The sequence below is a fragment of the Pristis pectinata genome, chromosome 19 (genome assembly GCF_009764475.1).
Source record: "Pristis pectinata isolate sPriPec2 chromosome 19, sPriPec2.1.pri, whole genome shotgun sequence".
NCBI classification, from domain to species: Eukaryota; Metazoa; Chordata; class Chondrichthyes; order Rhinopristiformes; family Pristidae; genus Pristis; species Pristis pectinata.
The window spans coordinates 21,170,154-21,195,465 of NC_067423.1; the positions used below are offsets into that span (position 1 = coordinate 21,170,154).

At 39.0% G+C, this 25,312-nt stretch overlaps 1 protein-coding gene across 3 annotated transcripts in view; it reads left to right on the forward strand.

Moving 5' to 3' along the window:
- Nucleotides 1-526: 526 nt before the first annotated feature.
- Nucleotides 527-25,312, forward strand: part of LOC127580419 (lysine-specific demethylase RSBN1L-like) — a 46,241-nt gene continuing 21,455 nt past the window's right edge. The window contains exons 1-3 of one of the 3 annotated variants that reach the window (XM_052033874.1): nt 527-623; nt 955-1,088; nt 17,700-18,331. In XM_052033874.1, coding sequence (XP_051889834.1) covers nt 532-623; nt 955-1,088; nt 17,700-18,331 — 858 coding nt within the window. In that variant the 5' untranslated portion in view covers nt 527-531. Of the gene's footprint in view, nt 1,089-17,699; nt 18,332-25,312 lie in introns of all 3 variants that reach the window. The other 2 variants (XM_052033876.1, XM_052033873.1) reach the window with 2 other exon arrangements.

Here is a 25,312-nt window from a genome sequence, read left to right on the forward strand (position 1 = left end):
CGTCGACCCACAGATGAAGCGAACGATAACCTGGGGAGGGTCGGTCACGCAGCCCCTGCAGACGAGCGGCACCAGCGCCGTGCCCCGGGACCTCTCCCAGTCACGACCAGCTGACCGTTGGTGACGTAAGCGGCCCAGGCACCGCGCGCTCAGAAGCCTCAGTAAACTGGCAGGAGGGCATCCTTTCCACGTCACCCCGGAACCTATTTCGCTGGACATTGCAGGTCTTAAAAAAAAGTTGCATTACTTGAGTGCCGTAGCACAAGTTAATTAGTTAAGTGCATTAGCACTAGTGCATCAGTTAAACATCACTAAAACGGCAGTGCCGTTGCTTTAAATGCTGTTTCTGTCCTGGAAAAAATAACGCCCTCTTCTTCCAGGATGTCACAGACCCGATCCACACTTCGAGCCGGAAATCCCGCTCTTTTCCTGACGTTATCCTTTCCGCTCTCCAGTTTAACGGAAGCGGTCCGATGTGCGATTGGCATTCAACGTGGCCAATCAGCAGGCGTAGTTATTGCTCTGATTTGGATGACTACACCAAAAAGCAAGACATTTTTGACCGAGGTTCAAGATGGCGCAGTTGAGTTATATTCGCGTTGTGGTGGAGAAAAACGACAGTGGTGAGCGGTCTGATCTGCCGTCAACTCCCAACCCAGAGGTTCTCAAAGTGAACCCGGCTCTGAATGCCTCATCGGAGCATAATAAAACTGCAGCGAAGAAAAGGAAGATGCAACCATTGCCCGAAGGTTACCATAAGCCCACAGTGGAAGTGCGTGGCGCCAATCCGCCGACCAGTTTGTTGCCGGTGGGGAAGGTTAATGATGGGAAAGACAGGGACAGAGATCGGGAGAAGGGCAGTGGTAACACCAGCAAACGCTGCCCGGAACTTGGCGTTAGCTCTAAATATGCTGTGGCAACTGCCGTTCCTAGCCCTCTTCCTTCTCTCTACAGCTCCGTAACCTCTTCGCTCTACCTCCACTCGAAATCCAGTAAACCTTCCAAAGAAAAGTACGGCAGCAGCAAAGAGAGGGAGAAGAAACACAGGGCCAAGAAAGAAAACGGCGACGTCAAATTGCTCCAGAAAGGTACAGGTTTGCATATGTTGTAGTTTAATTACTTTGGGATGTATTCACCGTCCAGTGTTTTTGCTTATCATATTGTTGACATCTGAATGGAGCAACTGTTCCCAAATGAATTTTTGGCGCCAGGCGGGTCCCCGAGATTTGCAAATCGACCTCAAAACGTCAGATGTCATGTAGCGATTACTAATCTTTACGCTCTCGCTATTAAAATACAGAATTTGCAATCAAATGTTGTAAAGTAGAACGTTATCATGATGGTATATTTTTATACGCTGCGTAAATATTTAAGATTAATTGGTTATTAAATTACTTCTAGTAAACTATTGGCCACTCATTCAGTCACAGGTTCAATTCAGTTCCATCTGATTTATGCTCTTCCACTTTCTTCTATGTTAAAATCCTACCTTCATACATCTTTTATTCCATGAAAAGTAGGATGTAGGTAAGGCCAACATTTATTGCTCATTCCTACTTGGCTTTGAGAAAATGGTGGTGATCCAGATTCTTGAATAGCAACAGTCTGAACTTGAAGATACTCTCTGCTGTTCCAGATGGTTGTCAGACACTCTACATTGACTTAGCAAGAATGAGTTTTAGTGACACTGGAGGAAAGCTTACAAGTGCAAGTATTTCTATGTGGCTGTTGCCCTTGTAGGCAATAGAGATTGTGGGTTTTGAAGTAGCTTTGGTAAATTGCTGTCAGTAGTACACAAAGCCATTACAGTTCAATAATAGTGGAGAGGCTGAATGTTCATGGTAGCATGAGATGGCATTCAAGAGGGCTCCTGTGTCATGGGTAATCCTGAATTGCTTTAGTATTGGTGGAACTCCAGACAAGTGAAGTGCCTTGCACTCCTGACTTCTGCTTTGTATATTGTGGGTAGGTTTTGGAGAGTCAGTTGAATCAGTCACTAAATTATCCAGCCAATGGCTTGACCTTGTGACCACTGTGACCACGATATTTGTGTGGCTCATTCTGTTAAACTTCTGATCAGTAATGAACATTCCTGGATTTGGTAATCCCTCCAGGATATTGATGGGAGACAGTGAAGATAATGTTAATAGTAATGGTCATAGTTGTTAGACACTCCCTGATTGGAAATGCTTATTGCCTGGCACCTGTACAAATTTTATTTGCTACTTGTTACCTGTGCCTGAATATTATCCAGGTTTTGTGGCATGTATGCATGGGTTGCTTTATTAACCTACCAGATTGTGTTTGAAACTGAACATTGTGCATTTATCAACACACATTCACATTTCTAATCCTGCAAAGGTTAGCTCATTGATTATGCATCTGGAGAAAATGAGATTGTCCACTTGCTGTAGAAAAAGAAACACTGATTATTTTTTAGAATAGAGATTGGGAAGTGTTCTTGTTCAAAGGGACCTGCACGTCCTAGTATACATTTAAGTGCAGTGGACAGTTAAGAAGACAAAGGGTATGTTGGCTTTCATTGTAATGTGTCTTACAACAATTATATAGGGCCTCAGTAAAACCACACTTGGAGTATTGGAGCAACATACAAAGTTGCTGGAGGAACTTGGTAGGTCAGGCAGCATCTGTGGAGGGAAATGGATAGTTGACATTTTGGGTGAAGTTAATGTCACACAAAACATCAACTGTCCATTTCCCTCCATAGATGCTGCCTGACCCACTGAGCTCTTCTAACTCCTTTGTGTTGCTCCAGAAATCTGACATCTCTTGTGTCTCCTGGAGTACTGAATACAATTTTGGTCTTAATTGAATACGGTTGGATGTAGTTGGTATGGAGGGAGTGTAGCAGATTCATCAGATTGGTTCCTGGGTTATCAAGTCTGTCATAAGTAAAGTTTTGAGTAGGCTGGGCCTGTTCTCTAGAATTCAGAGAGGTGACCTCATTGAAATACAAAATATCCTTAAGGTGCTGGATATTCATTGGGAAGATGTTTCCTCTGGCTGAGGAATCTGTAACTATGGATCACAATCTCAGGATAGAGAAGGCCATTTAGGATTAAATGAGGAGGTATTTCTGCACACAGAGGGTGAAGAATCTTTTAAAATTCTCTCACTGCAGGGATGTGGAGGTACAGTCATTGGTTTCATTCAGAACTGAGAGACTTTGAGTATTAGAGGAATTTGGTCATGTGGGGATGGGGCAGGGGAATGGTGTTAACATTGAAGATTGGCTGTGAAAATGTTGACGTGCCATTTGTCCCTCAAACTTATTCTTCATTTTTCTTTATTATTTAAGCTACTTAGGCCTAGGAAACTGCCCTGGAGCAATGCCTTGAGGGCAAAACAATTGTTATCCAACATCGACCACTTGGCATGACTCCAGTCTTCACAGATTCCCTTTGGATTTATTTTTATGAAGGTTGTTTGATGTCACACAGGTTAAAATGTTGCATTGATATCAACAGTAGATGCCTGAACTTCTGGAATTTCAGCCCCTTTTCCCATTTTGGGTCCAAGGCTGTGATGAGTTCTGGCCCTGGTTGAACTCAAAATGGTGAGTAAGTGCACAGTTGATTACTCCCATTCACTTCTTTGGTAATTAAGTTTAGGCTGGTCGGATGGTAAATGGGCTTATTTGGTTTGTGCTGCTTTTTTTGCACATGGCATGTCTGGTTGACTTTCTCGGGTTGTCATCAATGTTGCTGGAGGCATAGCTGGTTCTGGAGCAGAAATTTTCAGTGCTGTTGGTCCCTCAGCTTGATGGAAATGGTAGATTCAGGGATATGCCAGGAATAAAGTCGCAAGTTATATGGAATTTATAGTTACCGCTAATAGCTCAAGGTTTCATTGAGGCCTGCTTTTGATTATTGCCTTTGTGCTGAATCTTTTTCATTTGTGTTGTATGGTAACATCACTGTCCAACACTGGATGCTCCCAGTGAGAAGACTGGTCTCCACGTGGACTCCTAAAGTAAAACACTGAATTCTGCAAATCTATGATAAAACAGAAAATAATTTGTCAGCAAGTCATGAGCCTCTGTGAGAAGGGAATCTGATAGACTTTGAGTCAACTGTTTTTTTTTATTGAAACCAGAAAAAATTAGAGCAAATCTAAAGGTTTGGAAAGAGAACACAATCTGTGGAAAAGGTAGATAGCGGGAGTAATTGCTTGATTGAAGAGATGGTGGTGTAACAGTGACAGAAGAAATTGTAATGCCCACCCTTTCACCATCTCCTTCCTCATCAGTCAGGATTCAAGCACTTTCCAGATGAAATGGTGATTTACCTGTACATCTTTCAGTTTAGTATAGATTATTCGCTGCTTGCATTGCATCTGTCTCTAAATAGGGAGATGCATGTTGGGTGACCATTAATGGAAAGTCTTCATTCAGACTCCAAGCATGGCCTGAGATTCCAATTTCTTGTTACTTTAATTTTCCATCCTATTCTCACATTAATCATTTTGTCCTTGGGACTGTGCACTATTCCAATTAAACTCAGCTTAGTTTTGGAAGAGCAACACGTACTTATACGAGACACATTATGGTCTTCTGAAATCAAGTTCCACAGTTTCAGATAATGATTCTATTCTCATTTAATCTAGAATTTAGTTTACGTAAAGTTTTTGATAGAGCAGAGGCAGTTAAGAGCTAACCATATTACTAGAGACCTAGAATTATGGATAACCTAGAGTGTTACAAATGGCATATTTCTTTCCCTAAAAGATATTATTGGATATGAACAAAGTTCCAGAAATTCTTGGGAGGTCATATAGCATTTGTGGATTGAGCAGTCAGAACTGATGAAAAGTCATCAACCTGAAATGTTAACTTTATTTCCTTTTTTTTCAATACTGCCAGACATTTAGTACTTCCAGTGTTTTCTGTTTATTTTGGATTTCAGCAGCCACAATGCTATTATATGGCATTGGTGTATGGAGATTTTGTTTTCTTGCAATGAACTGCTACTTTCATGGTTACTATTACTGATACTGGCTTTATTCCAGAATTGTTAATTAACTGAATTTAAATTTCCCTGCTGACATGTGTGGAATTTGAACCCTTTAAATTGTAATTAGCTTAATTTTGATTTTTAAGGACTCTTGTGTGGACAGAGGGAGAGACCAGCATGACATAGGCTCTCCCCCAATATAATCACTAAACATGTTAAGGATGTGCATCTCAGTGTCTCTGGGCTGATAGTTCAGACCTCTGGATTTTAATCCACTAATATAGCCTGTATTTGTTGTGACCAGTTTGCTGTGCTGTGGGCTTCTACCTTTTTTTTGTTACCCCCTCATGCAAATGAGTTCTTCAATATCTGTCTATCACAATTAAACCTCACTGATTTTTGTTGTTGCATAATTTTTTAATTCATTATCTTACTAGGGCCATACGGACAGCAAATAATGCTTTTCTACCTGAAGCATTATCAGCTGGTTCAACGTCTGTCTGTTGGCATAATCTTAGTGCATGATGCAATCAGACTGCAGGCTCCTTGTGATGTCCAAATGATGAATGAAATGATGTGCTTGTAAGGTTTATTGTTTTGAGTAAGATTAAGAATTTAGAACTGTATAGCACAGGAACAGGCCTTTTGGCCCACTATGTCTGCACTCACTGTGATGCCAATCTAAACTAATCCCATCTACCTGCCTGTGGTCTGTATCCCTCTATTTCCTGCCTGTTCATGTGTCTGTCTAAATGTCACTTAAACGCTACTCTCATATTTACTTCTACCTCCTCCCATGGCAATGCATTCCAGGCACCTACCACTCTCTGCATGTGGAAAAAAAAAACTTGCCCTGCACATCTCTTTTGAACTTTTCCCCCTCTCATCTTAAACCTTTGCCCTTTAGTATTTTACATGACCCACTGGGCAAAGGACTGACCATCTATGCTGTCTATGTCTCTCATAATTTTATGTATTTCAATCAGATTGCCCCTCAGCCTCTGATGCTCCAGAGAAAACAATCCAAGTTCTTCCAACCTCCCCTTATAGTTAATACACTTAAATCTGGGCAGTATCCTGATGAACCAATTCTACACCCTCTCTAAAGCCTCTACATCTTTCTTGTAGTGCAGCAATCAGAACTGCATACAGTTCTCCAAATAGTGACCTAATTAAAATTTTATACAGTTTCAACATGACTTCCCAACTTTTATACTCATTGCCCCAACCAGTGAAGGCCTTCATTGGTCTGGGCATCGCAAAGAACAAATCTTCCAGTGAGATGTATATTTTGCAATATACTGTATATCTCCTACACTAGATTGTTCTTCTGTGGCAGTCTCAAAAAAGAAAATTATCTCCTTCAAATTGGGGCCTATGGGAAAAAGTGTGGAACTTCGTAGGATAGGCCTTTCATATGAAGATGGGCTGAATGGCCTCCTTTTGTGGTTTGTGATTGGTAAATAAATGGCAGATGGCTGAAATGAAGGAAAATTCAATAGGGGATTTTTGACTTTTGTGGGCAAATCCCTACTATCACCATCTCTGCCCAACTCCCTTGACCTGTACTGAGGGTATGTCAGCAAAGTAAGCAAATTAGCAGCTAGAGTTCTGGATCATTGATTCAGAGAGAAATCCCACCATGATAGCTCAGGAACTTAAATTTCAGTAATTAAATAAATCTGGAACTTAATAAAGAAGCTCATTTCAGTGGCGGTAACCTTGAAAGGAACTGTATTGTCATAACAGCCCATTGATAGATGGCTATTTTAATTCTAACTAATCCGTGTGTATCTCAGAACTGAATTCTTTTATCTAATGCTATCTTTGAGGAATGTTTTCCTTTAACTGGGGAAGTCTTGTTACATACTAAAGTTGTTTGATAAAGTGTCGTATAATTATAAAAATCTCAGAAACATGGTAACTAATTTGAGGAGGATGTAGACAGAATGGTTGAGTCAGCAGATATATACCAGTTGAAATTTAATGCTGAGAATTACGAAGTCATGGAATTCGAAGATTAAACTCCTAAATAGTAAAATGCAAAATAGTATACAGGAATGGTGAAACCAGAAGATTTGCAAAAGCACTCAAATCTTTGAAACATAAGGAGTTCTTAACCTTATCAATAAAAAGCAAGGAAAATTTGCTAAATCTTGTAGCTTTGAAGTCTAGAGATGGATTGTTTTGTCCAATTATAGGCACTAGTTATAGAAGTGAGGTCATGTCTTGGAGTATTGTGGAGATTCACTAGAGCTTCTAGTAACGAGGATCAATTATGAGCATCATTGCAGAGAATCTGAGGTGCTTTTCAGAGAAGATTGAATAGAAGTGTTCAGAATTATGGCAGAGTAAATATTGAGACTGATTCCACTAGTGGGTACATTGTTAACTAAGTACAGGTTATAAAGAATCAGATTTGATATTATTTTTCCTTTTGGATGCCGTTTGATGTTTTGAACCAGAATGTACAATGCATAAAGTTAGAAGAAGGGAATCTAATAATGACTTTCAGAGGGAAATGAACATATACAAAGAGGAGAAAATGGATCTATTTGTCTAACTCTTTCAAAGTGTCAGTACACATAGTACCCTGCTTAGCTCAACTCTGCAGAACACTAATTTGTCATAGAGCTTTTACTCCTGGAGTTGTATACCTCCTGTACTTTGAAAATAACATCCGCTCAGACTGCATGCTGGTGATTCAGGAACGTGGTGCAAGTCCCTGTTCTCTGCTTTCAAAGTGGAGTGAAATAGTGATCACGATATGGATCAGCTCAGTGTGGAGTGAATTGCTGAGACATTGTGCAGAGGCTGCCTACATGGGCTGGTGTTGGGCAGGTTGAGGCAAGTGGTGCAGCTGCTTCATGCTGAAATGCGAATCTCGGAGTTGCATCTTGGCTAGCATGGTGAGTGTGGGCCTTTGGTGGGGACTAGCAGTAGCTGCTCTATGTTAACAGACTGTCTGGACTACGTGGTCTCTCTCCCTCTCTCATCACCTCCTATTGGACATGATGGTAGCTGTTACCTCTCCCTGCCAACCTTTTGTTTGACGGCACAGCTTTTCCTAGCCTGGAGATTTCTCTAAGTTAAAACTCTGGGCTGGCAAGAGCTGAGCCAAACAAAGGCGAGATGGCTGCTTCCATCACATCCAACAGGTGACGAAAGAGACTTCAGCATTCACATGGTCTGTTAACGTGGGCAGCCACTCCTGGTCCACAGTAATGGCTTGCATTTGCTGTGCTACATGGATGTGGCCCTGAGCCCATGTCTTAGTGCTGAGTGGCTACACTACTCTCCCAAGCACAGATGCCACAGGCAGCTTTTGATCTGTGGCTCACTTGATACTGTGGATCACTTTGTTTCATTGCTGCAGGAGTGCCAGCTGAGGGTTGAGCTCTCAAACAAGTTACTAGTATAGCAGTGCCATCAGTGATGCAGCTCAGTATCTAATTTTATAATAATCCTTTTTAATTCTTCCTGAATGCAGGTGTTCTCATTTCTGGGAACCTATTCTAAGTGCTAAAATGAGGTACCAGTGTGTAGAAACAATGGGGCAAGCAAGGTTCAATATTGTTTTAATTTAATAAAACTAATTCATCTTGGTGTGGAAATAGTCCATGCTGAAATGACAGGATATAACTATTAAGAATGCTCTGTAGGGAGATAAAACAGCTAAGGCATAACCTGAGATTGGTCTTTTAAGATTAGAAAGTTTGATGATCAAACATTGAGCTTATTTTTTCATTTATAAGGTCGTTTAAAGTTACAGGTAATGAATATAAAGTGTCCATTTAAACCCAGTAAGGAATTCTGAGAAACTTGTTTATTCAAAGAGTGGAAAGAATGTGGAACATGTTGGCACAAGCCAAATGCTGTCCAAGGGGTGGGTTTAAAGCAAAGCCAGGCAAGCACATTAAGGAGAACAAAAATAAATGGAAATGTTGATCAGAGTTAAATGAAAAGGTTTCGGAAAGTTTGTGTGGAATATACTTACTGGCAGTTGGGGCAAATGAGTTTCTGTTCTGTAGACTTGGCATAATCTAGATGACCCATAACAGACAAGTGTGGTAGCATTAAGGACCTAAATTATTTTTTTAAAAGAAGTCCTTAGTTGCAAAGACTTGTCATGTATTCCTTCAGTTTAGAAGCTCTATTTTATCTAAGTGTTTAAGATAATGGGATTCAATGGGGTAGAAGTAGATAGAGGGGGACCATTTTCTTCAGTGGAAACTAGATCGTGTTATTGTAATTTTGAGATCGGTGCCGTGAATGTAATCAAGAAGTGCATTTTTACATGAAGAGTACAGTAAAACTCCAATTATCTGTTATTCAACTATTCAGATATTCTAATTGTTCAGCATCTGGCTCACGAGGTAATGTATGTTGTGCTCCCTTCCCACTTGCAGGAACCCCAGCTGCTGTGCTCCATTCAAATTTGGTTCAATGAAAAATTTATTCTACTGTGTTTTAATAAAAGTGAATTAAAGGCTTGTTGGGGTAACATCCAGTAGTCTGAAAAATCTGACAGTCCAGTAGCACAGAAGTCCCAAGCATGCCCCAATTATCAGAGTTTTACTGTAACAGTAAAAGGCTAATATCTTAGTGAATTGAAACTTTTGAGATTAAGATAAGGACATCAAAAGCAAGTAAATAGGATTGAGATACGGACAAGTAAATAGTCTACTTAAATCCTGGAAAAAGGACTTGAATGGCATATACCTGTTTTCCTGGCAACCTCATGAAAGAGATTTTCAAACACACCTTTCATTATATAGTCTACACTTGCTGATTTTTTTTCCGCCGATACTGGATCAATGGAAAAATAATGGTCTTTTGTCTTCTAATCTGATGCACTGTTGTGGTATTGGTCATGGTTATAGGGCATGATTAACTAGCACTGAGAATAATGTGCAACCACTGGTACTGTGCCTTTTTTAAAAAAAAAAATTAGGTTTTATATAAATATTGTGAAGTTTTGTGTTTGCTATGGCAACACATGTCAGTGATAGCAAAGATGAAATGCCTTTGGCATTTCTTTTTTGTATCCAACATCAGCATTAAGTATTTCAAGGCAAAATATAGGATAAGCAAGCAGAAAAGTGAAAATATTTACATGGTTCCCTGTTATTTATTTTTCTACTACAAGTTTAACATTTTCATTTTCACGTTACCAGGCCTGACAGTCCCATTATCTGGATATTGTGGTCAGCAACAATGCTTGCTGTTTACCTTGAAGAGAGCTTCCCATGATAATCTCATGGTCTGGAGTTTCCCATGAAGATCTCATGGTCTGACCTTCCTACCATGCTCCGTAACCTTCTGCAATTCTGTGTGGATTTCCCATTTTCTAGCATCGGTTGCTATGACACATTAATTCTATTTGATCCCTTGCATCTAACAATAGTGATGATGTCAAGCTCACTAAACACACTGCCACATTGAAGAATTACTATAGAATCAGGATTTCTGCCATTTATTGCATTCTTTTAATCAGGAAGATATTAGCTAATATTGAAGATTTTCCCGGGCTATTAATAGGTTATTGGATAGGTTGATGTTTATTCGGTGGTTTTATTTTAAACTCATTTCATGTAGGATTGATATTGGAGATATTTGTATCTTGGGCAAAGATAAATATTGGTTCATAAGTGGTGTATAACAAGCTGGTTACAATCACATTATTCTGCCTGTTGTGCTATAGTTGGATCTTCACCGATGTAGCAGCCTGTTCATTTGTGACAATGCCCAGCCTAAAAGTCAGCCCTAATTTGTTTACATTAGTTCAATACTCATATGAGCCAGGATAAGCGGCATTAAAGCTTTTTACAATTTAGTTCAGAAGTGTGTGTGTATACAAATCTTAAAACTTTTTTTTAAAAAGTATTGTCTGCTATCTTCACTTTTAAGTGTTAATTGAGATTGAGCATATCTACTTGTAAAAATGCGCATCATATTGTCGTCAAAGTATGGTTACTGAATTCCATCGTGAACAACATTTAAATCCAGTCTTTTATATTAGAAAGTACACAGTATGTGCAGTTTGGCCGTGGGGCTGTTTGTGCAATGCAAGAGCAGATGTTTAAAATAATGTGCTGTACAAATTAGATGTTAATTCTCTAAATTTGATCAAAATTCCAATGATGGAAATCTAAAATCACTGCATCTCATTTTGCATCTTTCATTGACTAACTCCATTCAGTTATGCATTCTGTCATTGAAGTATTAAGTGTCTTTTTTAATTCATACTTCCATCGACTTATTTGCTGGTTTGAGGAGTTGTGGGGCAAAAGATATCATTTCCCTCTCAAGCAAAATGTCCTTGGTTGTCTAAATATAAATGAAATCTCAATAAGATTAGTGAAAAGCATTAGCAGAGACCCGTACATTTGCTCATCCTTCTATTGTTACAATTTTAAATAATTTAACATGCACCTCAACCATTATTTGGCTTGGAATGATGAAGTCCAGGGAGCTATTTAGCCCGTATCAGCTCATTTGAAAAGCCATCCCATTAGTTCCTTGCTCTTACCTCTTTCCTTGTAAGATGCTCCTTTCTTAAAAATATTATTCTGGGTAAGTTTCTCCTATTTGTAACTTCTCTTTGTTTACTTGTCTGGATACCTTGCAGCTATTTTAAAAGTTATACAGCTAAATGTAAATATCCCAGACTGCTCTGCATTAAAGATCCAGCCCCATATCTAACCTCCAGAAGCAACCAGTTTTCCCTCTGATATTGTGCATTCCTGTCAATTGGGCTGAATGGCCTGTTTATAGTTTGTAAATATTATGCAATTCTTGTACTCAGTCCATTTTCCTTCAGTGCACTTACAATCAATAATGCGTAAATTTCTAGTGACCTTTCAGTAGCTTTAGTATTGAGGAAAATGTATATAATGAGTTTAAGACAAATGTATGCTTGTGTAAGCAGATTCATTTTGTTGTTACTGTGGAAATTGTTCTTAAATGATTAAACACATTGCACTTGAGCTAAAGCTATTGTGTGATAATTCAACTTCCACTTTTAGTACTTAACATTTGAGAGCTTGGTAAACAAGGGTTACCTTCAAACATGATTCATAACTTGAATGCCTGAAGCTGTTACTATCGTGCTAGTTTTATTCACATTGTAAGCAGAAACAAATGTGAGCACTTCATATGACCAACACTGTACTTTGTTGAAATCTTACAGTATTCTTAAACTCTGTTGTTTGATGTGGGAGGATGATTGCAGTTATATTGTGAATACTTTGCTAGATCTGTCCTTTAGGTTGAATATGTTTTTCTGAGACTCGTTGAATGTGTTCTGGTATTGAATCATATAGACAACGAACTTCCTGAGAAGCTTTAGCTTATTTTTGAAAGTTATATGACTCCACAATTTTTTTTTATATATCACAGTAACTGAAACTTGCTACAGAGTCTGCTATCTGGTGTAGAGTCTTTATCTCCTTTTAAAAAAATATGAGTAAGAAACATTGCCCTACTATTAGGCAAAGTAGTCAGTCTTACTTCAAAACAATGGTATATTTTGAGATAGTCATGTGTTGCAAGTTGTTAAGGTTTGCATTTTGTAAAATATTATAAAGTTACAATAGAAATAGGCCCAAATAGTTTAGATATGTGGCAGTTCCAAGTCAGACCTTGGAAAAATTTGAGTCATAAATTGCAGAATTGGATTTTGCATTCATATTGTCGTGGATCTGATGCAAAATGTGAATTGGAAGGTGCCATCTAGATATTTCTAGTTCTTTATTTGTTTTGGAATCATGTGTATTAAAGCCGGCTGCAGCTGTATCGTTATTATTTAATGTTGGATTTACACAAAGCAGAAAAGTTCAAATCTTCTTGTTAGCTATTCAATGACCTGATTTTTACAGCCATTGAAATATTTTTGAATGGTTGTCTCTGTTGTAAGAAATGTGTCAACAGGTTTGCCCTCAGCTCCCTTAGTCATGTGATAATGACCAAATGATTTGTTTTGCTGTTAGATGATAGATGATAGATGACCCTGCATTGGGAATAACTCATCTTCTCGTGTTCAGAATGGGGCCATGGATTCTTTTGTGTCTATCCAAGAAATATCTCTTCTAAAATGTGGCACCTTTAACAGTGCGGCACTCCCTTCTGTACTGCAGCCCCTCAGTACTGCACTGAAATATCAGCCCCGATTTTTATTTTTCATTCAAGTCTCCAGAGTGAAACTTGAACTTGCATTCTCCTGAATTGGGGGGAAAACTGACGACCAAAGCTTCTAATTAAATGAAGGTAACCCACGTGATGAGAATTTATACTCTTAATCAAGGAATGAGATTGTTACAAGTTATTAAATGTTTTGCCACATGCAAACTTCCGAGCAAGTGGAGGTGTAATAGAGTAGCATTATTGTTCTGCTGTTAAATATTTCATTGCCAGCTGTTAACTTGTTGATCCAATCACATCCATGGAGATAAGGCTAAAATTATGTACTTAGCGGTGTTTTGGAAGAATCCAAGCTAATAGATGCATTGTGAATAAATGAAAGACCAAATACGTTTTTTTCTATATGCTTCTTTTTATTTTCAAAGATGTCATGTATAGCAGATTTTCCTTTGTTAATCTGATACAGTTTCTTTGTAGCATAACAGTAAGGAATGGGAGTATGAAGAAGAGCAGAAGAGGTTATTGGCACTTCTCCTACTTATGAAAATTCTTGTAAACAACATGTTTGTATTTAAATTCTACAGAGTTCCAAACAAGTTGAGAAATGATGAATGTTTTGGTATGCTTTCCTTTATATTTCTTGTTTTCAACCTCCCCTGGTGCTGTCTGCATGGAGTTTGTATGTTCTTCCTGTGACCACGTGTTTTCTCTGGTTGTCATGTATATAGAGTCATATGAACACTGTAGCTTTCTATGCCATCAATTCTAGTCTCATGTAGAAAGTTATTAAGTATTGTGAGAGTACCCACTTCCACCATCCATTTGGTAGCTTTGCTGATTCCAACCATCATTTGGGTGGGGGAAAGAAAACTTCCTTGGATCACCTCTAAACCTATTACCCTAAACCCATGCCCTCCACTTTTGAACACCTCTGTTGTGTGGAAAAATTTCCAACAATCCAGTCTGTCTATGCCAATCACAATTTTGTATACCTCAGTTAGGTTACCCTTTTTTTTGCTCTGAGGAAAACAAGCCTCGCCTGTTTAGTCTCTCATTAGTGAAATGCTCCATCTCAGGCAATATCCTGAAATCACACCTTTTCTATAGACTGGTGATAAAACTGCACATAGTACTTGGCTATGGCCAAATTAACGTTTTATAAAACTAACCTCCCTGCTCTTGTATTCTGTGCTTCAACTAATGAAGGCTAACATCCTCTATGCCTTGTTCACTATCTTATCTGCCTGAGCTACCACCTTCAGAAATCCTTGGACTTGGATACCAAGACCCCCATGTTCCTTAGTACTCCCAAGAGCCCTACCATTCATGGTGCATGTCCCACCCTTACTAGTCCCACCAAATTGCATCACTTCAGACTTATCAGGATTAAAATTCATCTCATTGCTCCACCAATTTTACTAACTGATCAACATTTTCCTGTAACCTAAGACCATTCTCCTCACCATCAACATTTCTGCCAACTTTTGTGTCACTTGCAAACTTACTAATCATACATCCGACATTGATATCTAAGTTGTTAATGTATATATTTTTTTTTAAAAAAAGGAGTCCCAGCATCAATCCCTGTGGTACAAGCTTCCGTTACCCTCTGCCTCCTTTTATTAAGCCAATTTTGGATCCCATGGCCTCTAACTTTTTGGACCAGTCTTATTGAAGTTCATGTAGATCACATCAATTGCATTGCCCTCCTTATTACCTATTACAAAAATCTGATCAAATTGGTCAGACAGGATATCCTTTAACAAAGCCATGCTGATTGTCTTTGATTAATGCCTCATTTCCAAGTGTAGATTAATTTTGTCCCTCAATTTTTTTCAGTAACTCCCCTACCACTAATAGACTTGGAGGCCTGTAGTTACCAGCCTTATACCTGCTTCCCATTAGATATCCCATTTGTTGTCCTTCATTCATCTGGCACTTGTAGCCAGTGAAGATTTAAAAATCTATGTCAAGACCCCAGCATCCTCCTTCCTTGCCTCCCATAGAAACCTAGGGTATACGTCATCAGTGTCTGGGGATTTATCCACTTTTAAGCAATACAGCAAACTGGAAGAAGTGCAAGTGAATTGCTATTTCACCTGGAAAGGGTATTTAGATCCCTGCATAGTGGGAAGGAAAGAAGTAAAAGTGCTGATTTTGTTTTCCTTACCATTACGTGGGAAGATGCCCCTTGAGAAGGGGACTGGTTGTTGGAGATGGAAGAGTGGAACCTACATCCTAAAGATGTGTAAGTTGATAGACTAATTGGCCGTTAGGGGAGTTGATGGGAATGTGGGGAGAATAAAATGGGATTCATGTGAGTGCTTGATGGTCAGTGTGCGGGCTCAATGGGATGAAGGGCTAGTTTACGTGCTCTGTGACTATTGGAATTCTTAACTCAAGACTGAAGGCTTATTTGCTAAGTTTATTCAAGATAGAGATGGATAGATTTTTAGATGTCAAAAGAATGAAGATATTAGCTGAGGATAGTGGAATTGAAGTAAAAGATCGGCAATGACCTTATTGAATGACAGAGCAGACATGAGGGGCTGAATGGCTGTCTACTCCTCCTTTTATTTGTGTTGTAAATACAAACCATACGAGTATGGCATATGAATGACTAACACTTGTAGAACTGTATTGTATCAAGGCTTCAGGAGAGAAACTGGCACCTTGAAGTCAAAATATTTCCATTAGCTACTGTTTAGGCACTTTCCTATTTTATTTCTTTTGTGTGCTTACTTAACACATTGGATGAATGGCATGGAGGTCATGGCAGGTTGCTGAAAGGGAGCTGATTGATGGTGAACAAACATGACTTATAGCTCTTGCATTTGGACCTTCTACTGGATCTTCATAAAATATTCTGTAACAATATCTTATAAATGCTTCCAGATAATGATGGATAGTGCTAGAGAGTCAAAATACTAGAAATGTGTAAACTGTTGCTTTATGCCAGTCATGGCTCAATGATGACATCATTCAGCCCACCAACAGATGATATTTTGCCAATTAGGAAACCTTGCTCCATACACATTGTCTATCACAATTCCCTACATTACAAGATTTTCCAAGTATTTCTTTTGTCTATTTTCTTTCTTCTGCCTGACATTTCATATGTAAAATCATATTAGACATATGTTAGATTTGGAAGCATATTTTATTTTTAATGTCAGAAAATCTGGCCAGATAAATGCCTTCCCACTGTATCCAGCATACTATTTTTGTGGCGCTTTTGCAAGATATGTCCAGAAAATCACTCTGCTTGTCAGGTACATTAACTTTCAGGCATCTGCTTTGACTTGGTGGTAGTGTTCTCATTTGTGTGTTTGGGCCTTATTCCAGAGATTTGGGTGTGTAATCTAGTCTGGTATGATTTGATTACAGGAGTGCCAGACTTTTGGAAGTTCTGTCTGTAGGAGGAAGCTTTCAACTAAGGCTTTATCTGTCATAGATAGGTATGAATGATCTTCCGGTTCTATTTTGAAGGAGAACAGGATCGCTGTTATGTGTTCAGCCCAATTTTTGTTTTTGTCTCTCGACCAACAGCATTTTCTAATACCTGAAAAGCTTCTAAGACTTGATGTAACTTGTCTGGCTTGTATTGCATTCTATTGTTTTGTCAACATAGTTTAATATTGCTTTAGTATTATTAACTATTCCTGTATTGGTTATATTGCACCAGAAGACCAGGGTTTCTCATTGTATGGAATCTTTGCTAGAGGCAGTTTTTTTTGGGGGTGGTGGGGAAGAGTTTCAAATGTTACACATTTGTGTAATTTTATCATCCACAACAATAAGTGTTTTGATGTTGTAGTCCTCTAATCTACTTTGTGTACATTCTTTAGATCCTTTACTACATGATATCTATTTGAATGAAGGGCATTACGTTCCTTGACAAGTAGGAGCTGTGGATACAATTCTCATCATGTGGTTAGGAATGGGCGTTGAAGATGAGGAAGCGGGATTGGTTCATGCCTAAATGCACCTAAAGCAGTATGGTAATTGTATTTACCATGGAAGATGATGTTTTGCTTTTCTATGGAATTGAATTGTAATCATTGTTTGCAAATACTGACCCAATCTAACATTTGTTTTTTTTTTGTATTGACATTTTTAGAATATTAAAAAGACATGTAACACTTCCACTGGTGATGGATTGATAGGAGGCAGGTTTCCTGTTACAGTGACCGAGCTTGTTACCTCAGATGTAAGGGAATGCCTCGTGCCTAATTACTCTGGACATTCTTGTGCATTTCCTTGCAGCTGGCTCAAAAGCATTGGCAGTTTCTTGTACACTGGTTGATTCTTGCATTCCAGATAGAATTATGAAAAGTTAAAGTGCATGATAGAATAGAAATTAAAATTCCTCCAAAAAGAACCACAAATAAAAAAAAAATGATTTTTTTTAAACTATTTACTCTGTTACCCTGATTGAATTTGAAGAGTCTGGAAGGAAATGGTAAAATAGGTTGTTCTTTATGAACCTGAAATTTTATATAGGTTGAATTCTCAAAGAACCATTTAAGCTGGCATTACAAATTTGTCGAAGCTATAGATGTTTTCTGTTTCATTCGCTTGCAGGTAACGGTGAAAAAAGGAAACTTAGCACAGAAGAATTTCAATTTAAAAAAATAAAGAAGAAAAAGAAAAAGAAACACAAGGAAAGCGAAAAACGAAAGCAGCCCAAAATGTGCAGCAAATCCATTCAAACAGTTTGTTCAGCGTTAATGTCAGAAATCAAAGAGCAGCAGTTGACTTCAATACAAGATGGGAAAAAGCTAACCATTCTGTACCCAGATGATGGACTGCCTGAATGTCTGTCAGAGGAAAGTGGTCACCTTTTGCCTAATGTGTGCAACAACTCCAGTGTTGAAAACAAAGGTTCAAGGCTAAATATGTTGGAATTCAAAAGGTTTATCCACATAGAAGACCAGCCTAATGGAGGAGCTTCAGTGGTGCATGCCTACATGGATGAGCTCTCTTCGCTATCTCCTGTGGAGATGGAGAGATTTTCAGAGGAATTTGTGAATCTGACATTTAGTGAGAATAATTCTGCAGCCTATTATGTCATGGGTATTGTTCATGGAGCTGCTGCGTACTTGCCTGATTTTCTTGAGTACTTTGCCTATAGCTTTCCAAATGCACCAGTGAAGATGGAGATCTTAGGAAAGAAGGATATAGAGACAACTACCATTTCAAACTTCAATGCTCAGGTAGGGTACGTGGGTGTGTAATTTAAAATTTAATATTAATGGCACCTGAGGAGTTGGTGCTAGTACTTTCAGTTGGAAGCTACATCTGCTATATTTGACTTCCTTAAAGATTTGTTTTCACTCTACTAGGTTGCCTGGAGAGGGAGGGGAAGCTGCCTTGGATATCTTTGTGCAATGATGGCTTCTATGGCCAGTCACTTATTGGAAATTCCATGCCATCAGAAATAAAAACATAAGAATTTATATTTCAGTTCATTGTTATATGTTGTAAAGTAACCCTTTTCACCACTGGTATTGATGATGATGATTGTTGAGGTTAGTGAAATAAACTTGAAAGCCTACCAGAGGGGTCAGCCAGATGTCTGGGTCTCTGACTCTTCCTTTCTGGATCTCTCTGGCTCCATCTTAGGGGTTGGCTTGCCACAAACATCCATTGGAAGCCCACAGACTCTCTCAGCTCTCTTGACCTTGTGTGCAAGGATTCTGTTCTCCCAGTTCTTCTTTGCACTTGCTGTAATAATGAGACTTTCCAGGTGCCTCTGAAATATCTTCCTTCTTCCTAAACTGTGGCTTCCCTTCTCCCATAGTATACAGGGCCCTTGAACACATCTCATCTACTTATCCACACCTCTGCCCTCACCTGCTCTTGAACAGGGCAAGGACAGTTCCTCTGAGCCTCTCCTTTCACCCAACCAGCCTCACTACTCAATGGATCATCCTTCATAATTTCCAACAGCTTCATTAAGATTCCACCAACAGTCACACATTGTCTCCCCTCCCCTTTCAAAATTTCAAAAGGATCACTCCCTTTGCAATTCCCTGGTCTTCTCTTCTGTCCCCACGATCCTCAACCGCATCTTACGGCATTTTCCCTTGCAGCCATAGAATTTGGAATGCCAATCCCTTCACCTCTTCCCTTCCCACCATCCAGGAACCCAAACATTGAGAAACAGTGATTTGCATATACATCTTCTAGTCTAGGGTACTACATTTGGTGCTCAGAATATGATCTCCACAATGGATGAGACCATTGGGCAATTGCTTTGCATTCAATTCACAAGAGTGACTGTAGGCTTCTAGTTGCCTACTATTTTAATTCTCCATCCCACTTCCATTCTGACCTATCAGTTAGTGGCCTCTGTGCTCTTATGAGGCTCAACAGAACACCTGAGGAACAGCACCTCATTTTCCATCTGGGTATAATTGCAGTCTTCTGGACTAATTCTCCAAGTTTAGTAACTTGCTCTTTCTCTCTTTGGTCAGTTCTGTCAGTCATCCATCTGTGATTTTTGACTTGGATTTTCTCTCTCCGTCAGTGTGGCCTGTCCTGCTGGGCAAGTTCCACAATCCTGCTATTAGCAACATACACATGCAACACAGACAAATAAGCATAATCTGCTTCTAACTGCTAGACAAAGCCATTGGTCTAACTCTATCAGAGATGATCCCTTTGCTCTACCTATTACCCCTCCTTCCTCCTCCCTCCTTCTCCTCCTCCTTCCCCCCACCCAAATTATCTCTGGAACTGAAAACTAACTTGCTTTCTCTTTTTCCTAGTTCTGACAAAAGCAAAAGGGCCAAGATCTGAAACATTAACTCTTTCTCCTTGCACAGATACTGCCTGACTGCTGGATATTTTCTGCACTTTGTTTTTGCTTCAGATATTTGGTCCTCAGCTGAAAGAAAGTAACTACAACTTCCAGTGACTAATTCCATTGGGAGTCACAGTCTAAGTTTGTGCATAACTGTATGTTGTTATGATATATATATTGTTTATGATATATATAGTCCTCCTTATATGCCACAGATATTTTGAACAAGTATAGATGTCCACACTGAGGAAATGGTCATTGTCTGTAAATGCAGTGATCCATTGTGTCAGGTGGCTCCCTGCTTTATGCTGCTCTAATAGCAGCCTTTGTACAGCTGTACCTTGTGATTTCAAAAATGATCACTGCTTGTAAGTCAGTGGAAGTAGTTTGTTACCTAATATCAATCCTTTTAGATACTTAACTATTTTAATCTGATTATTAATGTGTGTCAAAGCCTTCAAAACACTATTGGGTCTATTGGGTACAAAGGAAAGGTCTTTGGTGTTATCCATGTTTTTTTTATCCCCAGGAAATTATACAGATAATGAAGGCGTAGTGTGTAATTATATTATTTATCATGGGTTATTTTGACTGAGTTTTTGTGAAGCATGAGACTTGAAACTAGTTGAAGCTGCAATAGTTATTTAACCATGTGCTGTGCATAAACAAAATGTATTTCCAGGAACCATTCAAAAAAAAAAGTTATTCTGCCATTTTTGGGCAGAACTCTGATGCCCCATTTGGTTCTGCCCTGCAGAGTGCTAATTCTCATTAGTGCTGTTGGTCACCCAAACCAAACACTCACAGGTATATGTCCACCGTGCTTTTATTATTTAAAAACAAGATATCTGCTCGGTTTCTGCACTGTGCTATCCCTGTCATCCTATTATGCTCCCACAGCAAGAATCGCCCATGGTTCAGTGTGGATAAGTTGTAAATGGGTGATGGTGATGGGCAAGCTGGGTCTTGCAAGCAGGCACTTGGTGCTGATGTGTGAGCCTCAGGACTGCACCCTGACCAGTGCAGTGAGTGGGGGACATTTCTGGGCACTGAGAGCAGCTGCTCCTTGTGTTGACAGATCATCTGGATTCTCTGGTCTCTCTCATTACCCAATGTTGAAAATGTTAGAAGCTGCCATCTCCCCCTTTCTTCTTTTGGCTGCACAGCTCTCCCAAGCCCAGAGACCTTTAAAGTAATAAAGTCAGTGACCATGGTTGAGCTTATTAGAGCTGAGGGCAGGAGTTTGCGACAGATTCCCTGTTCAATGCAGGCCATCCCTCGGTTACGAACGTCTGACTTACAGACACACCCTACATGTGAACACCTTACATATAATATTAAAATCAAAAGTTTAACATACACATGTGCTCCTACGAACAGCAGAACTAGTTTTCACTCTCTTTCCACTTTTCATAATTGTTTCTTATGAGCCTTATGTGCTTTTGATGCCATTCATTTCAATACTATGGAGGTATGGTTACTGTATCGACTGATTATTTTCTATATTTTCCAACTTGCAGACAAAGTTGACTTGGGGACTTCTGTGAAAGTGGAACCTGTTTATTACCCAGGGGGGCGGGGGGCAGCCCATACTGTTAATAATGGATCTCTGTATAGGTAATGCTAGAATGACCCAATTTGGCACATTCTATTATCATTCTTGTATTTGAGAATACATCCTGAACACTGAGCAATAAGTACCATTGCACCTATTTCCTTCCTTCCTGAGGATCTTCAGTTCTGGGAGATTCAAAATTGGCTTGACCATAGAAGACAAAGGGTAGTGGTCGAGGGAGGGTTTTCTGACCGCAGGTGTTCTGCGGGGATCAGTGCTGGAACCTCTGTTTATGATACATATAGATGATTTGGACAAGAATGTAGATGGGCTAATTAGTAAATTTGCAAACAACACAAAGTTGGAGGAGTTATCGATGGTAAGGAAGGTTGTCAAAGCATACAGCAGAGTATAGATCAGTAGGAAATATGCATGGAGAAAGTGTAGATGGAGTTTAATCTGGACAAGTGTAAGGTCGTGCTCTTTGGGAGGTCAATTGTAAGGGGAAAGTATACAGTAAATGGCAGGACCTTGAGCTTTGATGTACAGAGGGATCTTGGGATGCAAGTCCATAGCTCCCTGAAAGTGGCAACACAAGTAGATAGGGTTGTAAAGAAGGTGTATGACATACTTGCCTTCCTCATTTGGGGTGTTGAGTATTAAAAATTGGGAAGAAGTGTTGCAGCTGTATCAGAAAATTTGGTCAGGCCACATTGGAGTATTGTGTACAGTTCTGATCGCTGCATTACAGGAAGGATGTGGAGGCTTTGGAGAGGGCACAAAAGAGGTTCAGCAGGAAGCTGCCTGGATTAGAGAGTATTGGCTATAAGGAGAGGTTGGACAAACTTGGATTGTTTTCTCTGGAATGTCTTAGGCTGAGGAGCAACCTGATATAAAATTATAAAGGGCATAGACAGGGTAAATACTCAAGAGTCATTTTCCCATGGTGGAAATGTCAAATACTAGATTTAAAGTATGAGGTGAAAGTTTAAAGGAGATGTGTGAGGCATTTTTTTTTCTTCTGCACACTGGTAGGTGCCTGGAACACATAGCCAGGGGAGGTGGTGGAAGTAACATTTCAGAGGCATTTAGAGTAGCACATAAACAGGCAGGAGATAGAGAAGCATAGATCATGTGCAGCTGGATGGCATTAGTTTAAATTGGCATCATGGTTGGCACAGACATCATGAGCCAAAGGAAATGGAGCACAGGAGCAGGCCCTATTTTGCAGCTTCAAGTGATTTTTGTTTTAAATATATATGGATTCACTGGGTAGGATTGGATAGAGCAATTGTCCACCAAATGATAAATTATCTGAAAATCAAATATGGCAAAGAATTAGGACTGTTCAAGATCTTTGTGCACAAGATGTCCAGATCTGCTGTAGATCAGCATAATGCAGTTGATGTCTCTATCACTGGATTGAAGAACCTTTTGAGTTCGGTTATTTATCTGTGAACAAATTTTGGTTTCAGACTCGGCGTCTTTGCAATTCTACCAAATGCCATAATTTACAAATGTAAATGAGTTGAAGATGCTAAAGGTATTGCTAAGTTTGTGATGACATAATGATGGGTAGAAAAGTAAATTGGTAAGCTGTGAAATGGATAAAGAAGATACAAAGAGTGAGTGGATAAAGATCTGACATGGAGTATAATGTGGGAAAACATGAATATATCCATTTTGGTTGGGAAATAAATTATCATGTATAAATGATGAAATGTGGAGCTCTAACATGCAGAAGGATCTGGCTGTCCTCGTGCATGATTCTCAAAAGGCTAATGTGCAGGTACTGCAAATTAGGAAAGTTAATAGAATGTTATTTATTACTTGAGAAAAGGAATACAAAAATAGGTAGGTTATGTTTCAGTTGTATGGGGCATTGGTGAAACCATATCTGGAGTTCTGTATATAGTATTCTTCTCCTTACTTAAGAAGGTTTAATGTGTTGGAAGCAGTTCATTGGAAGTTTACTAGACTGACAGCTGGGATAGACTGGCTAGGCTTATATTCACTTGGAATGAGAGGTTGATTCCTAGGCTAAGGGGTTAATGTATGAAGAGAGGCTGAGTAAGTTGGGTCTGTATTTATTGGATTTTAGAAAAGTGAGTGGTGACTTGATAGAAACATCAAGATCCTGAAGGGTTATGACAGATTGGATGTGGAAAGGATGTTTTCTCTTGTGGAAGAATTTAGCACTAGATGTCACTGTTTTAAAAATAAATGATCATCCATTTAAGATGGAACTGAGACAAAATTTTTTCTCTGTGTATCATGAGACTTTGGAGCACACTTCTTCCCAAGTTAGGTGGGAGCAGAGTCTTTGATTATCTATGTATCCTCCCTTAAAAAATACTTGATAAGAAAAGTGATGAAAGGTACCATTGTAGATAGAAATGCAGAGTTGAGGGATAGTCAGATTGGTCCAGATCTTGTTAAATGGTGGAGCAGGCTTGAGGGACTGAGTGGTCCCCATCTGTTCTTAATTCATGAGTATGTGATTAAATTAGATGGAATTTGTTTTGTAAATTGTAATGAGATTTTTTATTAGAGGTAAATAAGTATCCATCCTTGTTTTGAGCTTTGTTCGCATAAGATAGCTGCTCTTTGCTCATGCAAGGTTCAAGGCACATAGTTTACTTCAGTCGATAACAGTAAAGCAGCTAACATTAGCTTGTGACTCCAATATCCAGAAATGTCTGTAGCAAGTACATCCATTAATTTGCTAGTTTTTATGCTTTCTCATTGAAATGCATAAAATTATTAAAGTACTTGATAGCATAGTCACAGACTCAGTATTTCTCCTGGCTGGGGTGACCTGAGCCAAGGCCACAGTCTCAAACTAAAGGGTTGGCCATTAAGGACAGAGATGAGAAACATCTTCATTGAGAGGATAGTAAATCTTTGAAATTCTCCACCCAAAAGAGCAGTGGAAGCATCACTATTGAGTATACTCAAAAGGGATCAATAGATTATTAGTTTTGGGGGAATCGAGGGACATGGCTGCTCTTTCATTTCAACATCTATTTCCTGTAATACCCCATGATGTTATTGAAGATCTCATGCCTACTACAGAGCAGGCATGAGGGGTTGAATGGCCTTCTCCTGTTCCTATTTCTTATGTCTCTGTCATCCCTCTTGCTTTCCGGGATGAATAGCAATTTATTATTAGTGAACATTTCCAGGAAAATCATTTAGAGAAAGTGGCAGTAAATTGATTTTTTTTTTACAATTATGTTTAATGTATTATATAAAGCAAGATAAAGTCATAAATTTTACTGAACAGTAGTTTTTAATGATATACCATGTGAGATTCTGAAACTGCATTTGGAAAGTACATGGAAGTGAAAGAACTGGGAATTTGTAAAGGCTCCTTTTCATTTTGTAAGTTGGGTTAGTTTGTTAAGTTTATTGTTATATATTCAAATATTTACAAAATGGGGCTTTTGAGTGTTTTTGTAGGAACTTTTTTTGTTTTTGGAGTATGTTTTAGGAGAAAAAACATTTATTTGCATGGTAACAAAGTCAAAGTGACTTTGAAAAAAGCCTTGACTAAAGCATTATTTATCACGGCAAATGCTGGGGAGATTCCTGAACATGAAATAGACGCAGGATTGACCCCAAGATCTGCTTTGCCATTGAATTTGATCATGGTTGATCCTCTACCTCAAGTTCATGGAATGTTCTTAATGACTGAGCATCATCAAAATCCAAAAAATTATAGCCATTTGAGTAACTTCTCCTTGTTTCAGTTCAAAATTGCTGACCTCTAACGTTGGTTCTCCAGCTAGAAGAAAAAGCCTCTGAGCATCTGGCTGTCTCAGAATCTCTGCA